The following is a 13,438-nucleotide window of genomic DNA, read 5'->3' on the forward strand; positions in this document are numbered from 1 at the left end:
GTAGTCGTTGAATATTACCGCAGAGGGTACCACCAGTTTACCAGAGCCAAACTGCATGCAGTGGTAATTGTAGACCAAGCCGAACAAGAAGCATACACCTGAGAAGCAGAGCCGCGGCCGCCGTAATCAGTAAAGAAATTGCCCAGACTTTGAGCATGCCAGAAGCCACATCTGGTACTTTGTGCCTCCGCCAGCTGCTCAGCATGAACTCAAGGAAGCTGGTAAGAATCCCTGAGACGCCATAGGACACCAGGAATGTCGTACAGCAGCTGGTGAGCCCAGATTCATCCATGGACATTGCCAGGTAGGTGAAAAAAACAGCCACCAGTACCAAAATTGCAGCGAGGAAGACGAGCGACTTTTGGCCTAGCTTCATCCTGTCAACGCTTATAATGGAGCTGCTGCCTGGTTTACGGTCGACGTGAAGGCTGAACCAGAGAAGCACGGGGATAATCTCCGGCAAGCAGACCAGAACAACATCCTCGCCCAGCCACTCTGCGGCCACCGTGTGCGCCGTCACCAGCAGGAGGACAAGCAAGGACTTGTGGAGCATCTCCGATGCTGGTTCTATGCCAGGTAAGGAGGGACCGGCGGGCAGCTTCGCCATCATGCGTGTCAGGGCCGCCACCGTGGTGCTTAGGAACAGGAGGAACTGGGAGATAGCGAACCCCTCGGATACATGGTCTGGAAGCTGGTCCATCACAAATAGCGCCCCGAGCGTCACCATCACTATGAACTTAAGCTCCATAGTTTTCCTGTTGGTCTTCTCGACGGCGTTAGAAGATCCTGAATTATGTTTTCCACGGACCCCGCTATTACGGCGACTGAACTTGATGTAGAGCGCTCGTACGAAAACAATGGCCATTAGGGGAAAGATGGCCAGCCAGAGGAAGCTCAAGTTGATGTCAACTAATATCAGATAAGATAGTACCACAAGGATGGTTGTGTCAATGAAAATCCGGGCGTGAGGACGAGATGTGACCCACGACTTCAATAGGGTAAGCGCAGCAGGTGTTGGCGGCAGATTGGAAACAGGCTCGCGCTGTGTCACAATTATATAGGGACAGCACAAGGCGGACATGGCAATCTCCATTGTGCCAGTTACCACCTCACTTACTTCTTTGTTGGTAAAAACATCAGCACCTGATAGAAACACCTTGAAATTCTGGATACTGCTGGCTAGTGTGACCGCTGCTGCTACTATGCATATCGACGTTCCATCCGAACTCCCAAGCTTTTCTGAAATACAAAATGGAGATGATCAGACCATAATAAAGTTATGAATGTGTATATATTCTGAAACCTACAGTTGTCATAATCTATACAGAACTTTACGATCTTACAGCCTTCACTTAATATGTGTGGCCTCTCGTTGGATTGAAAATATGGTCTTGAATTTCTGTACACATTTCAATGAACATATGTAATAATTACAAATCCAAAAAACTGACAGATGAAACAATTTATTATCCACGCGGCGGTGTGCAGAATGGCGCAGCCATGTTGAGCTAAATATATTGTACCCACCCATCAAAAAACCAGAGAGTGTGTGCCCTTTCAGGTATACCAACGTTTGGGTTTAGAGTAATTGGAGAAGAGAAACAATGGATGGTGACTAGCTAGTACTTTTTATTCTCAAGATAGTTGTAGCACCCAATGTCGGGAGTCTCTTAGATTGTAAATCTTTAGCTTTTTCTCAGGATATCTGTAACCAGGGTGGTTGGGTTCACTAGAAGATTATATGTTGTATAGGCAGTTTATATTTATCGTTTTCCACTGACCACTGGTTAACTTTTAAGGACACCATGTGTGATCCCTGATATGTAAACTCTAAACTATAAGGAAAACGAGTCTTCACGTCAATGAGACCCTCTCTGAGGCATTTGGATTTAGTTAGCATTTCTGGACATCTCGGTCCTGCGGTTAATGGAGACAGTTATGCGTATATATATATATATTTTTTCCCGTCCAACTGTACAATTTCAAATTTATCCGGCACTCCCAGTAAGGAGCAGAACCACATGCCGGACAATAGGAATCACGGCTCACGGTGTTGAACTTTGGTTACCTATATATTAGTGAAATTATTTATTTGGCCAAGCACTTATTCTAATTTTCACAATAGGTAAAAAATCGACCAGGGGTTTGGTTGGATCATGTATCCAACCCTCTAGGTGTCTGCATTTTAGACCGGACTCCAATGTCATGATTTCAACCTTTTTCTATTCATAACCGCCATATCACTTGAGTGGATAGGCCATTTTGAGAAAGTTCAACATCAAGGTTTAGAGACTAGAGGTAAGCATGTTTTGACTTTCTGGACAATCTCAAGACCCGACGTATCAGTTTTTGGAGTCACTCTCTCGAAGGTACTTACATGAGTAGGGTATACTTGCGTGCGTTCATATGGGTGAGCGTATGTTTCTATTTGTGAGCCTCTGTGTCTATGCTATATTTCGAAAAGAGAGAGTAGACCTAACTTACCAATCAATTCTGAATGCGCTGGTGGCTGAGCTTGCCCACCCCGTGATTCGACTTGTCGGCGATGAAGGTTCTTACCCATTGATTATTATCCACCTTACGCGCAGAGATTTTGTCAGGCCACCGCCCGATTGATGGACCAATTAACTTGTGTGGCTATGTAGTCAATCTAATCTGCCACTGCAACACAACAGTAGAAAACTCAGGTCTTTGGTCCCCTTGCAGTAGTCACATTGTGGATTCATGCACGTGGCTATCTAGCTCAATTTCCTTGCTAGGCTAATTAACCATATATTATCGGGAAAGAAAAGTTCGAAACGCACACATATTTGTAATTCAAAATTTAAGTACTATTAAATATATGTTGCTCACATGGTACATATATCGATGGCAAAAAATCAGTTTTCTTACAAAAAAGATAATTAATTGTTTTCATCTATCAGAAACAGATACAAATCTTATAGTAAACTACATAATAATATGCGTATCCCATAATCATAAAAGAAAAAGAAATTTTGTGTCTTGTGAAAAAAAAACCGACAAACTAGATTGTTTAGTTACAATGCATATTTGGTGCACTGCTTTGTATAACAAATTTGCCTTTTTTGCTTACAAGTATAAGGTTTTCGGAAATTTTGGAAGTTTTAAAAAATGTATATATACATCTTTTGGAGAAATATGCTCTACATAAAAGACTTCTATACGAATTGCTTTGAACTACATGCAGCTCAACCAATTGGAATCTCTGGCTGAGCCTTCTACCAGTTTGTCATGAGTAGTACGTGTACACTGCGAGCATCCGGCCATGTTTGATAAGTCGCAGAAGGCTCGCAAGGAGATCATGTTTTAATCGACTCTCAGTAAGAGCCGTCGGTAACACGAATATATAAGGGTGGACCTATGGGCTGAGTTTTTGGCTCAGCCCAAGCTTTTCTCGGCTCGTTTAGAGTTGGGCTCGGCTCGTAGTTGAAGATGATCAAGTCAAGCCCAATAATTTGGACCGCTGTGGGCTGGTCGCTCGGCCGGCTCCGCTCGGTCGAGCCCAAAAGCTCGGCGCTTCTGCTGTTTGTGCACGGTGACCACGGCAGAAGCTATGCCGCTCGCGTTTCCAACAATCTAGAGCTGTGCATGACAAACTATTTCGCCATGCCATGTCCATCACAGTTTGAAACTCGAGTGTAGTGTTAGATGGGCTAAATGATCAAATTACATATGTCATTGTTTTCTCCAAATAAGATGTTCTACGAAATTATTTTCGTCTTCCAAACACTCTTAGCCATACCCCGCAAATGCAAACTCCCACGAGTTGCCATCAGAGTCATGCAGGCCTGCAAACCTCCGTTGTTTCGTGGCTAAGCACTTACCGGCGTCGCCTCGAATTGTCTAGTGCACTGGTGCCGGGGAAGAAGGGCCCACTCATAAGTATCTTAGGCTAGCCATAGTGCTAGTATCATAAGGAATATCATGCATGCCACCTTGGCAAAAATCTGATGTGGCGCTATAATTAATGAGGAGAGATGTGCTAGTGGTATCATAATATGATACTGTATCATAGCACGTGAAACTAGAAAATTTAATGTCAAATACATCCTATGCACACAACTGCATTGAGATTCTACAAATAATTAAATATCATGAGATTATGATACTACTATATGATACTAACCACTATAGGGGTAGTATCATAGACTTGTACCATATTGATGATACCACTATATGATACTTTGCACTATGGCCAGCCTTAGCATGAAAGGCTCGCGAGCTACACTGAGCTAGACCAAGCTAGTGCAAAGCTCTGGCCAAGCCCAATTTTCCGACTCGTTGGCCAAACGAGCAAGACCGAGCCGAGCTCAATTTGAGTGAGCTACAGTGCAGCTCGCACCGAGACCGACCCGAGCCAGCTCGTATTCAGCCTAAGGAACATACGATCTAAGGCTTTGTTCGAGAATCGAGATGCACTTTCACAAAGTTCCTGCAAGAAAACAAGTAAAAATCTTCAGAAAATCTCGAGTCCCTGAGCCTCGGTGCCTGCGCCGGACCTAAAGTTATAGTGTTCTATGCTCCCCAGCCGGTGGCGTGGCCGCTGCCCCGTACCGAGAGGAGGGCTGTTTGAGACCTCTTGCTTGAGACCCATCGGCATATGGACTACCTCTGGTCTGGGTTTTTTCTTTGGGCAGGACAGAACTGCATGCATATATGTAGGAGAAGAAAAGACAAGCGGTAACATATAGATAGCTAGATATATACTGAATGGAATCAACCAAGGACTAACAACACACCCTCGTACAAGAGAGAAGATTGCTTACGAACAGCTTAGTACGTACGTTTACGCACGTCAGCTCCGTGATGAGCCTAATATGTGTGGGTTGATCTGATCCCCGGTATAATGGTCGGTTGTCCAAACTCCTCCGCCTTGCGATTTGTTGAGTGAATGATGGCTTTCTCTTGAACGTGGAACGAGGAATTGGCGGATTAGAAGAGGTAGGAAGACGAAGCTAGCAAGGTCCATTAATAACAACGTACGTCCCTGAGGAACGAATTGGGGCAGTTCTTCTTTCGTGAACACCAATTACCAGCCGCCAATATATCTCTGTATATTTTACTACTGGATGAAGACGACCTGCTACGCGTAACATATTCTCGTTAAATATTAGTATCCCGCAATCATGACTATTGTATAATCGGAGCCAGAATTTCACTCTTGGTGCATATACTATGGAACGGAGCCCCTGCTTCTCTGAAACACCTTAACATATGACTACATATTCAGACCAGGAGTCATGGCCCCAGTTTCTTCCCCAGCTCTCCACATGTCACCACCCTCTCGTCAGCGCCTCGGCAACGACCTGATCACACGTTTGGTGTTGGCCTCTCGCTCTCCGGCGTTTGGCACTTGCTTCGTCGTTTCCTTATCGAAGGTGTTTTCTTCAAGCATGCATGCAACTAGTTTTTGATGTAATTACCGAGGAGAAAAGAGAGATTTGGCATTTGTTTGGTCCTTTTTTTGTTAGTTGCGCTTGGCACTGGATGCTAATTAAGAGGAAGTTTTGTAAACTTCAGGCCGGCTTTCTAGTATAGTCGTGAATTGATGTTGAAAGTTTTGTTTTGTTGATGAAGATAAACGAGCCAACGAGAGGAGTATCTAGCAGTCAGGTGCAAAACTCAAGAAAGAGGGGGTGTTGTGCGCGGTACCAACTAAGACTAGTCATAGTGGGAAGTAACATAGAGTAGTAACATGCACATGTTACTACTCTATGTTACTACCTTCATAGTGGTTAGTAACATCAAAGTAGTATCATATATGTCTTCATTAATTAGCTTATAGACTCATTGTATCTTGGAAGTGTGATGTTACAGTAACTAGCTATGTTACTCCATCCTCCTCTCTCCTCATTAACTCACTGCCACATAAGCAAATTTGCTGAGTTGGACACTATGAGTAGTCTAATTGCAACATACTCCAACTTGGAAGTAGTACTTAATTACCATCCAGTGGGGTAAATTTGACGTAGCCATATACATATCTCACCGTGTTAGCCAACAAGAGGCGGGATCGAACTTGGAAGTCGAACCTAGCAAGTTAGCTAACGATCGAGGTGGCCCCATCCTACGTCGTCCTAAAGAAATTGGAGAATCGCTTGTTTCATCCTCACCAGCCATGCTTATCTATGGAGTACACCTCTAATTAATTCTTAAGACGACGGCTACGTATACCATAGAAAAATTCTTAAGAGATGTGACATTTTCTGGTCTGAGTGGTATCCCGTTTGTTTGATTTTCATATGGTAACTAGGGAGAAGTTTCCTAAACTGCTGGTCAGTTTTCAGTTTTGTCATTAGTGGTCCGAAGTGCTAAACCTTTTTTTGTGAGAAACTACCTACGCAATTTATTACTATGGATGGCACCCCGCAGGGTATGGGTAAGGGTATGGGTAAAGTCATCCCATACCTATACCCGTAACTGCTAATAGTATAAGTTTTTGACATACTTATCACCCGACAGGGTAAATAGATACCCGCGGATAAAATACCCATACTTACAACACATATTGATAAATAAAATGATAAAAGGTGAAGCGATCGTAAATAGGGGTCCAATCCTCACTATCCTACAAGCGATTGTGACACCAAAAAGCATGCGGTTCAGTCTAGCAACGTGAAGGCATGATTAGAGAGAAAATTTCCTTGCAGGTTTCAAGAATCGGAGAAGAATCAACACTTTATCAATTCCCCGAGAGTTCGATATAAATCCTCAAGTCACCCTTGTGGGGAAATGAAGTTTGCTACAACAATCTGCACTTGGAGTCTCAACGAGTTGGTACACACGAAGTTGTTGCCATCACGGAGCGACGACAGAATGTAGGGCGAATGCGAGCAACGTGAACCCCAGCTATCATAGACGAAGCAGACCCTGCAACTTTCAATGCCGTGATCACCAAGTTCTTAGACCACTCATAGTGAGAGTAACATAGGTAGTAACATCACACACCGTGAAGCATTTTGGTGGCATGGCATGACAATAAATGAAGAAAGAGAGTGAGGTGGTAACTAGCTATGTTACCATAACATCGCACTTCTAAAGAGAAGATGAGTCTACAATCTAATAAATATAACATGCATGATACCCATACACTCTATTATTAATATTCCTGATTCTGAGATAGCCAGGAGAGCGGATCGCCTAGGTATATCTTTAGGTAATTCAGTTGGAGAAATAGGTAATTCTGTTAAGGGGATTAAAATGGTGGAAGAAGAACGTATCCTAACGATTTTAGAGAAAAAAAAGAATGACATTGAGAATTTAGAGGAAGGGCTGGAGACTCTTGTATTGTCAAAAGTGTCCACTCTTTGCGAAGATCTTATCGATGATGAAGACACCCCACTTGATTTGGATGATCACTTGGAACATCTTAAACCAGTGGTGAAGGTAAAGAAAAATAGGCAACGGAAAATATATGATACTAACAATATTCGCAAAAGCACGAGGAAACGAATTAAGAAACAATTTTCATAATGCAGAATCTAAAAGGTATTAATTGGAATCCAGGTGGTTTTGGGGATACTGCTAAACATTTGTTTGTTAAAGAGGTGATTAGAGAACATAAATTAGACTTCATAGCTTTGTTGGAAACTGGGAGATCTAATTTTTCTATTCCCTTTTTGAACCAATTGGCAGCGGGGTATAATTTCTCCTGGTTTTGCTTACCGCCACATGGTCGCTCAGGAGGTATTCTAGTGGGAATAAACTCCGATACGCTAAATGTGTTAAAAGTAAGTACATGGGATTTTTGTGTTAAACTCCATATTAAATGTAAGAGAGATGGTTTTGAATGGATTCTGGTGCCAGTCTATGGGGCTGCCCAAGATGAGCACAAGGCAGAATTTTTGGCTGAATTAGTGAGAACTTGTGAATCTGAAACATTACCTATGTTGGTAGGTGGTGATTTTAATATCATTTGTAAACGAGAGGAGAAAAATAATAATAACTTCAAAGCGCGTTGGCCCTTTGTGTTTAATGCGATTATTGAGCACTTGAATTTGCGTGAAATCGCTCTCACTGGGAGACAATTTACATGGGCAAGTAGAAGAACTGAGCCTACATATGAGAAGCTAGATAGAGTTCTAGCATCCATATCGTGGGAACAAAAGTTTCCTTTGGTAACTGTTCGAGCCTTATCTAGAGCTGATTCAGATCATACTCCAATACTAATTGATTCAGGAGTGAAAGCACACCTGGGTAACCAAGCAAAATTCTCTTTTGAGCTACATTGGTTGCGTCAAGAAGGTTTTTTTGATATGGTAGTAAAGGAGTGGAACTCAGTTAGAGGTGGAACTAACCCTATGGATATTTGGTTGAATAAGTTAAGACACATACGGCGATTTCTTAGAGGCTGGGCAAAAAATCAGAGTGGAAAATATAAGAAAGAAAAAGAGCGATTACTAAGTATTATTGATACTCTGGATTTGAAAGCTGAATCCAATTTTTTAAGTACGAATGAAAGGGAGGAACTTAAAAAGGCGAATGATAGTCTCAATAAATTAAGAAGGGATGAGGAATCCAAATGGGCTCAGAGAGCGAAGGTCAAACATATTCAGGAAGGGGGTAATAATACGAGATAATTTCACTTAATAGCAAATGGTAAACACCGAAAGAAGAAAATCTTCCAACTTGAACAACAAGAAGGGACTATTGTTGGGGAAGATAATCTAAAGGTATATATCACGGAATTCTATAAGAAATTATTTGGACCGCCAACTCCAACAAGTATTACTTTAAATGAAGACGAGACCCATGATATAACACAAATTTCAACAATCGAGAATGAAATCTTGACTGTCCCTTTTACTGAAGAGGATGTTTTCCAAGTGATTTCTCAAATGGAACTGAACAAAGCTCCGGGGCCTGATGGGTTTCCAGCTGAGTTTTATCAAAAAATTTGGGAAGTAATAAAGAATGATTTGATGGCCTTATTCACTCAGTTCACTAATGGGGATTTGCCTCTTTATAAACTGAATTTTGGGGTTATCAGATTACTACCCAAGAAAGAAAATGCGGTTCAGATTCAACAATATAGACCTATTTGCTTATTAAATGTTTGTTTCAAAATATTCACTAAAGTTGGCACTAATCGCATATCAGGGATTGCCCCGAGAGTCATTAAGCCGACTCAATCAGCATTTATGCCAGGAAGGAATATTTTGCAAGGGGTGGTAATATTACATGAAACAATTCATGAATTACATACAAAGAAGATGGATGGAGTATTATTTAAGATTGATTTTGAAAAAGCTTATGACAAGGTGAAATGGCACTTTTTACAACAAACACTAAGAATGAAAGGTTTTGCTCCAGAATGGGGTAGACTAGTGAAACAATTCGTTCAAGGTGGTACTGTTGGTGTCAAGGTTAATGATGATATTGGTCATTATTTCCAGACAAAAAAAGGCCTTAGGCAAGGAGACCCGCTGTCTCCAATGCTTTTTAATATTGTAGTGGACATGCTTGCCATCCTAATTGAAAGAGCTAAAGAGGATGGTCAGGTCGGAGGACTCATTCCGCATCTAGTTGAGGGAGGTCTCTCTATACTACAATATGCTGATGATACCATTCTTTTTATGGAACATGACTTAAACAAAGCGGTTAATATGAAACTAATTTTGTGTCTCTTTGAAGAATTATAGAGACTTGTAATTTTACGGGACAGGTTAGAAACCCTCCCGAACTCTGTAACTTGTGTATTACGAATGCCTCGACTCCACCTCCTATATAAGGGGGAGTCGAGGGACGAAGAGAGGATCGAATCAATTGTCAACAGAACCCTAGTTTCATAATCGTCGAGTACTTTCCGGTGAAACCTTCGAGATCTACTTTCCCTCTACTTCCAACGAAACCCTAGTCTACAATACGTAGGCATTGATAAGTTAATACCTTGTCAGCAGGGGCATCCCCAAGCTTGAGATTTTGTCCATTCTTCATCTCATTACATCATTCTTATCTCCCTACACTTGAAAACTTCCTTCATACAAAATTTCACACAATTCTTTATTAGCAGCGTTAGTACAATAAAAATAACAAATCCACTTGGGTTCAGTTATAACATATATAAAACGTCTATTAAATCATAGCTATTGTAGCAACCTCTTCAAAAAGCTCTTTGCTCAAAGGAACTCAAAAGAAAGAGATTAAGAGGCAAATGCAAATAGTGGAAAAAATCTGTCAAAACAGAACAACATGTAAAGATTGATTTTTTCAAAAATCTTCTGTTGCTCAGATCAAAAAATGTTCAACTAATGAAAGTTAGATAATAATCCACATATGATAAAAAAATGGCAGCTCAAAATTCCTCTCTCGCTGTGAATACAAATTTTTATGGTGACAACACATAATCTGTTTCTGGATAGCAACTTCCCCAAATCTTACTTTCTTCCTATTAGTGGCTATTATTGGCACAAAAACAAAATAAAAATGATGAGGAGAGTTTATTGATACGTCTCAAACGTATCTATAATTTCTTATGTTCCATGCTAGTTTTATGACAATACCTACATGTTTTGTTCAAACTTTATATCGTTTTGATGCGTTTTCCGGAACTAACCTATTGACGAGATGCCGAAGTGCCAGTTCTCGTTTTCTCGCTGTTTTTGTTTTCGTAAATCCTAGTAAGGAAATATTCTCGGAATCGGACGAAATCAACGCCCAAGCATCTTAGGATCACGCGAAGCTTCCGAACACACGAGAGAGGCCGAGGGGGGCCACTGGGCCACCAGACGCCAGGGTGGCGCGGCCCAGGCGTTGGCCGTGCCCCCCCTAGTGTGTCACCGCCTCGTCGACCCTCCGACTCCGCCTCTTCGCCTATATAAAGGTCCCTGACCTAAAACACGAGACGGAAAAGCCACGGTACGAGAAACCTTCCAGAGCCGCCGCCATCGCCAAGCCAAGATCTGGGGGACAGGAGTCTCTGTTCCGGCACGCCGCCGGGACGGGGAAGTGCCCCCGGAAGGCTTCTCCATCGACACCACCGCCATCTTCATCAACGCTGATGACTCCCATGAGGAGGGAGTAGTTCTCCATCAAGGCTAAGGGCTGTACCGGTAGCTATGTGGTTAATCTCTCTCTCTGTACCCCAATACAATGATCTCATGAATTGCTTTGCATGATTGAGATCCATATGATGAGCTTTGTATCACTATTAGTCTATGTGCTATTCTTGTGATGTTATTAAAGTAGTCTATTCCTCCTGCACGGTGTAATGGTGACAGTGTGTGCATCGTGTAGTACTTGGCGTAGGCTATGATTGTGATCTCTTGTAGATTATGAAGTTAACTATTGCTATGATAGTATTGATGTGATCTATTCCTCCTTTCGTAGTGTGAAGGTGACAAGTGTGCATGCTATGTTAGTACTTGGTTTGGTTATGTTGATCCGTCATGCACTCTAAGGTTACTTAAACATGAACATTGAATATTGTGGAGCTTGTTAACTCCGGCATTGAGGGTTCGTGTAATCCTACACGCTTAGTGGTGTTCATCATCCAACAAGAGGGTGTAGAGTCTAGCATCTATCTATTTATTCTGTTATGTGATCAATGTTGAGAGTGTCCACTAGTGAAAGTATGATCCCTAGGCCTTGTTTCCAAATACTGCAATCATCGCTTGTTTATCGTTTTACTCGCATGTTTACTTCCCGCAATATTACTACCATCAATCGCACGCCAGACAAGCACTTTTCTCGGCGCCGTACTACTCGCTCATATTCATTCATACCACTTGTATTTCACTATCTCTTCGCCGAACTAGTGCACCTATTAGGTGTGTTGGGGACACAAGAGACTTCTTGCTTTGTGGTTGCAGGATTGCATGAGAGGGATATCTTTGACCTCTTCCTCCCTGAGTTCGATAAACCTTGGGTGATCCACTTAAGGGAAACTTGCCGCTGTTCTACAAACCTCTGCTCTTGGAGGCCCAACACTGTCTACAGGAATAGAAGCGTGCGTAGACATCAAGCTATTTTCTGGCGCCGTTGCCGGGGAGGAAAGGTAAAAGGCTCTCATACTTCGGTCCCAGGTAATAAGTACTTTTCTGTTGCCGTTGTGTGTGCGCTCGAAGCTATTTCCTTTAGATCCTGCAATTGCATCTTTTTGTTTCTTGTTTACACTAGTTAGGCATAATGGACAACAGTGAGCTTCTTATTCTATTTCCTGATTTAAGACATGGATGGTTTGATGCGAAAATTAAAAAACCCATGGAACATATTAGTATGAAGAAAGTGTTCACAAGCTCCCCAAGAGTTTTGTCCTGGTCCAGCTTAGGGAACATCATCAAGAATAACTTTGACAAGGCTCCCTTGGTCTTCTTCTAGAGCTCCTGAATTTGCTCACTGGAGTCCACGACAAAAGAGAGGGTATCCGACATAGAGTCCACTCGAAGCCTGTTGGTACGGTCGACAGACATGTCGGCAGAACCTACAATATTACAAAGAATCATTGTTACAAGATGAAGTGGGTTTGGCAAAGAAAGGAAAGATAAATAGCAGACTCTCGATAGATTTACAGAGATCACCCTAATTCTTGTCTACCTGGGCCTGAGCTTCAAGCTTCAATCGTTCCTTCTTCTCCATCTCCCACTTCAGCAGACTCAGCTCTTTCTTCAAGTCTGCGGCTTCTTTTTGAGCTTCAGCTGCTAGCCTTTTTGCTTTATCAAGCTGTTTAGTCAAGGACTTGGCAGTCTCACGAAGATGAGTATTCTCCGCCTCCATGCGAACGAACTGATCAGCTGAATCCACCACAATATCGACTGCGGCATGAATTGTGTGGTGACCCGACATACCACTGCATGGTGTAGTATGCAAGTCTGATATAACACCAATGAAACACCGTTCCACTAGTATTATATCGCTCAGAGTGGTACAACAGAAACATATGCGGGTCCAAGGCATGTCTATAGAATTACACACGTACTCGTTACATAAGATCATCACAACCTCCTACTTTACAATGAGGTAAAACTACAAATAAACTCCAGAAGAACGACTCGTAGTCTAATCCTAACACGAACTCTACTTGTAGAGTATTTAACTAGCTATAGAGGCTAAGAATAGATTCTAGCTAAATAAGAGCTAGGTTTAGGAAGCTAGTTCCTTTCTATTGCTAATCTAGGTTTTCTCCTTGTTGGATGTGGTATCTGGCTCTTCTGACAGGGTCCTATCCCTTGAAGTAGTTGTTGACTCCTCGGCCTTCGAGTTGCATTGTAGATCCTCCTTCGATGCCTCCATATCTAAGCAGGGGATTTAAGAGTGGGATAAGTACGAGCGTACTCAACAAGTTCATTATAGGAAAGAGGTGTTTAATGCACTAGCTACAGCATTAGACCAGAAAGTCTAATACCAATGCAGGTTTTCATAATCATTTCTTCAAAAGGTTGCTTTTATTCGGAAGAACTATGTCCGTCAGCCTTCACCG

General features: G+C 42.2%; 1 protein-coding gene across 1 annotated transcript; it reads right to left on the reverse strand.

Annotated features, from left to right (window-relative positions):
• Positions 1-37: 37 nt before the first annotated feature.
• Positions 38-12,735, reverse strand: LOC124680942. Its single transcript, XM_047215955.1, has 3 exons — positions 12,556-12,735; positions 12,310-12,442; positions 38-1,239 (listed from the first exon to the last, which is right to left on the reverse strand). Exons 1-3 carry the CDS (start codon positions 12,733-12,735, stop codon positions 38-40), a joined length of 1,515 nt encoding a protein of 504 aa, XP_047071911.1.
• Between the last annotated feature and the right edge of the window lie 703 nt (positions 12,736-13,438).

The sequence above is a fragment of the Lolium rigidum genome, unplaced genomic scaffold, assembly GCF_022539505.1.
Source record: "Lolium rigidum isolate FL_2022 unplaced genomic scaffold, APGP_CSIRO_Lrig_0.1 contig_31174_1, whole genome shotgun sequence".
NCBI lineage: Eukaryota > Viridiplantae > Streptophyta > Magnoliopsida > Poales > Poaceae > Lolium > Lolium rigidum.

Excerpts from the sequence above, each read along its gene's own strand:
- LOC124680942 (XM_047215955.1), bottom strand. The coding sequence starts at position 12,735 with ATGGAGGCGGAGAATACTCATCTTCGTGAGACTGCCAAGTCCTTGACT. Across the intron at positions 12,443-12,555 it reads AGCTTGAAGCTCAGGCCCAG|GTTCTGCCGACATGTCTGTC; the intron begins GTAGACAAGAAT and ends GTAATATTGTAG. Across the intron at positions 1,240-12,309 it reads ACCAAGGGAGCCTTGTCAAA|AAAAGCTTGGGAGTTCGGAT; the intron begins GTTATTCTTGAT and ends TTTGTATTTCAG.